Source organism: Pteropus alecto, unplaced genomic scaffold (genome assembly GCF_000325575.1).
Source record: "Pteropus alecto unplaced genomic scaffold, ASM32557v1 scaffold7, whole genome shotgun sequence".
NCBI lineage: Eukaryota > Metazoa > Chordata > Mammalia > Chiroptera > Pteropodidae > Pteropus > Pteropus alecto.
Window position 1 is genome coordinate 61,814,996 of NW_006494614.1, and position 4,277 is coordinate 61,819,272.

Below are 4,277 nucleotides of genomic sequence, written 5' to 3' on the forward strand. Positions count from 1 at the left end.
ACCTGATAGTTCGAAAGCACCGTGAGATTCCTGGCGAAAACACTAAATAAATTTAAATGAAAGATGTGTTCTTGCTTTTCTATTTTAAAGATTATTTCAAAGAACAGTAATATTTGTTATTTATTGTAAAAAATCATACTATGCTAACTAGCTTAAAATAATCCATGAATAATATTAACTTACCACTTTAAATACTGTTCACTACATGAAACTTCCATTAAGCTGTAATCTAAGGGCACATGAAAATTTTCACATTCACTCACACACTTGTTTTCAAAAGTTAAATGAAGTTACTTCTTAATTTGTATGTATGGTATATGAATATAAATACATTTAACATATACTATATTATGTATCCAAATATGCTGGTCTTAAATGGAGATTATGCTTATGAGACACCTTTACATGCCGTGTATTGGATGATTTTCTAAGAAACATGTAGAGATGTGTGGTTTTAGATTCAAATAAGAATTCAAGGTTAGGGGTAGGGTTATAATAGCCACTGTATATGTGGACTTCAGTATTTGAAAATTACAGAGTAATCCTGTCATGTTACTAGCACAGCCCTTGAGGCTAATCCCTTGAGGCTATGGCAGTGAACCCAAGGGCTGGGGTAATTTGGTAAAGCTTTATGGATGCCTAAGGGACTAGAGAAATAAGAAACTCTCCTACACCTCCCCCACCTCCATATGCTAGATAATTGATTTTGTTTCCTTTTGCATTTGGAACAGTACGTCTAGAGAATGAAAAGTCCATTTCTTACAAAGTAGCAATTAAGCCAAAGTAGCACTCACCAGCCAGCACTTAATATCATAAAAATCCAGGGAAAAAGGCAACATACAGTTCACTCTCTTTTGACTTCAAAACTATAATTTTGTGTTTACCAGAGGATAGGTGCATAATAAGCACTTACTGGATTTTTTTTTTCAACCTTCATAAAATAAATCCAAGAAAAAGTATTACACTTGGAGTTTAAAACCTTCCTTTGTAACTTTGGAAAACAGATAGAAATGTCTAAGTGCTCTTTATTAACTGTATACTATCAGATTTTCAAAGAACTGACAGAAAGAAGGGGAAAAAAAACCTGGGACGGAAAGTGACACATGAACAAAAATGTAGTATTGTTTTGTAAACAGTGGCAGAATAAAGACCTATGACTAACATTACTTCCTTCTCTATAAAGAAATCCCAGCTGTATTAAAACCACTTTGAGAAACATATCTCAGAAAGTTTTGTTTGTATAATAATGTATATTAGCACAATTCAATTACTTTATCAAATGGGCGTATAAGGAAGGTTTTTACAAATTCAGAAGGGGGGAAGCCTGGAAATACAGTGATCTTTCAAAGTATTAGATAATAAAGAGCAAAAATAGCCAAAGAATCAAGTGCTGTTCTACAGACATTTGTTCACCAGACATTGAGATAGGCAGTAACTGCACTGTTAACTGTACAGTGATCTAGATTCTACAGGCCACTTTCATTTGCTCCTCTCAAAACACTTGGAATTCTAAAATATCATTGCCTTTTTACAAATGAGTCTGAGACTCAGAAAATGGTCACTTATTTAAGGTTGCTCAGCTAGTTAGTGGTTGAAAGACTGAAGGGAATGAATATGCATAAGATTTAGTATTTCAGAGACTGGAAAATCCTAGTTAAATGAAATCAGCAGATTAATGTTGATCAGGCCCACTACAGTCACATGCAGGTTCACATAAGTCATAAAAGCTCAAGGAGCCATCCAGAAGTCACCTAATGGCCGTAAAATCATGTCAAAAGTGGAATTCACCCACTATGAAGGCCTTAAGACAAAAACAATTATCCGTACTTTCTCCAAGGATACATTATATTAAACATAACCTGAAATAATACAGTTGAAGTTCTTTTCCTAATTCGGACAGCATGTGACAGAAGTTAGCAGTAGAGATTCCTAAATTAAAACAAACAAAAAACAAAAAAAACCTGAATCTGTTTGATCTGAAGCCAACGAAAACAAACAAAAAGCTTATACCTGAGGAATAACCAGCAGCTCCTAGATAGGTGACACTCGTGAGATAGGCACAGAAAACTACTTTATTTTCAGATAGAAAAATTACAAGCCACCAACACAGAGTACTGGAAACACTAGAGCAGCTGGCTACAAGGGACAGCACCACGCGGCAGGGTCCCCGGGGTTCGCACCCCCGCGTATAAGCCGGCCCGCGCACATGCGCACGGTGCTCTCCCCACTGCGCACGCGTCCCACTCCAAACCCCGCCTCTGGCGCTGCGTGTGGCCTCGCTTCCGCCACTCACGCCATGGCGGCGGCGTAGGCTCGCCCTTGGCCCCGCCTCCTGGGGCGGTGCGCTGATCATTTGACGCGGCTGTGGGCTGAAGAGACACAAGGGAAGTCGCTGTCGCCACTGTCGGACCCTCTGTCGCGGCCGCCGCCTGTAGCAGCTGGGACCCTCCGCCTCGTCACCCCCGCCCAGTCTTCCGCGCCATGCCGTCAGAGAAGACCTTCAAGCAGCGCCGCACCTTCGGTGGGTGCCGCGGGTGGGCCAGAGCTGACGGCGGGGTGGCCGGGCCCAGAAGGACTGAGGGGCCGAGGTGGCGGGGCCCAGGCGCCAGGCCTGGCTGAAGTCTGAGGGGTAGCGGGGATGAGGGGCCGCGCGGCTGCGGGCTGAGAGGCCGAGCCCGGGAGAGTTGAGGGCTGAAGGCTCAGGGCTGAGGAGCTGGCCCTGGCAGGGCTGGGCACTCGGGAGCTGAGGGCCGGGCCCGGGAGAGTTGAGGGCTGAAGGCTCGGGGCTGAGGGGCCGGGGCCGGGAGGGCTGTGGATTCGGGAGCTGAGGGTCCGGGTCCGGGAGGGCTGAAGGCTCGGGGGCTTAGAGACCGGGCCCCAGAGGCCTGAGGGGCCAAGGCCGCAGGGCCCAGGCGACTGTCCAGGCTGAGGGGTCGCAGGGCCGAGGGTGAGGGACCGGGGACTGGGCCGAGGGATCGTGGGGCTGAGGACTGAGGCGGCGACTGACGGGCCAGGGTTTCTGGGGAAGGCCGAGGACAGCGGGAGCTGAGAGCCGGGCCTGGGGTGCCTCACACCTGGTCCCGCGAGGGCGCGTTCGCTCGTGCGGAGGTGCTGAATCACTTTTGGCCCCTATTCAGCCCTCCAGTCTGGGGCGGGGGAGACTGTTCCTCCAAAAAGCACAAACCCTGTAAGGAGTGTCGGACTCATGGGGAGGCCGGCCCGGACGCCGGCCTGTGACGGGTCCTTTGAAGTGGTCGCTCTAGGATGCAAGTGAATCATCTCTAGGTAAGTCTCCTTATCGTACGTGGGCACTTAAAAACGTCGGTGCCTTAATTGAGAGGAGTTAACACTGGTGACCCCTTGAATCCACACGGTTTCTGCACCAGCTGGTGTAGACTGGGCTTGGAAGGAACATCTTGATCCTGTTGGTAGCAGGAGAGCTCGGGCGGGTGGCTTTTCCTCTTGGCTGGCCAGTACATCTTACTGTTGTTACCTGGCACTAAACCATTTCTCTCCCACTTAGACTAAAAACCCAGCTTAGGTTTGCTAGCATTTGGTTGAAACTGAAAGTAGCATTATCATAATATTTACTCCTCCACAAAAATGATGAGAAGGAAGTGATTAGTGTTCTTAAGCAAGAAAATTCTGCAATAACAACGTGGCCTCCGTGGATGTCTGTTTGCAGGACTTGTTTATACCCGCTCTGGGAGTACAGGTAGAGTAGAGATGTGCCAGGTTCCCTCCAGCACAGTTTTTCCTGGGGTAATCTCTACGATCTTAAGCAGTGATACTTTTGTCTAGTTTCCTGGAGTCTAAAAAGAGGTGAGCATTCATTTGAGCTTGGATATGGTTTTGTAGATACCATTGACAAGTATTTGATTTCTTGTGCCTGAGAAGCTTCAGTGAATGAAATTCACATTGGCCTGCTGAGCGTCTATCTTTTCAGCCTCTTGAGGCAGTTTATTGGTTAACAAGACTTAGACATGTCTTTTTGTTAGAAATTTTCTCTTTAGTGACCTTAGTGAACTCTTAATATTGTTTAGCTTATGCAACTCTGAGGGCAGCATTTGGGCAGATACGCTGTATCTGGCTTCTGTCCTCACTGACTGGCATTTGAAAGTTAACTGGGGACATTTGTGTGGGAAAGATGCCCATTTCTCATGACTAAAACTATAGTTACTTTCCTCTGCTTCAAGTATTTTTAAGTTATTCTGGAAAAATATGTTCTAATGAATTCGAAGGAATTCACCTGGAACCTGTGCTCCTGGAGGTGAACA

General features: G+C 45.9%; 1 protein-coding gene across 1 annotated transcript in view; it reads left to right on the top strand.

Annotated features, from left to right (window-relative positions):
* Positions 1-2,348: 2,348 nt before the first annotated feature.
* Positions 2,349-4,277, top strand: part of MAP1LC3B (microtubule associated protein 1 light chain 3 beta) — a 12,002-nt gene continuing 10,073 nt past the window's right edge. Inside the window, exon 1 of the mRNA XM_006926742.3 lies at positions 2,349-2,521. Within this exon, the coding sequence (XP_006926804.1) occupies positions 2,482-2,521 (40 nt within the window). The 5' untranslated portion in view covers positions 2,349-2,481. The remainder of the gene's footprint in view (positions 2,522-4,277) is intronic.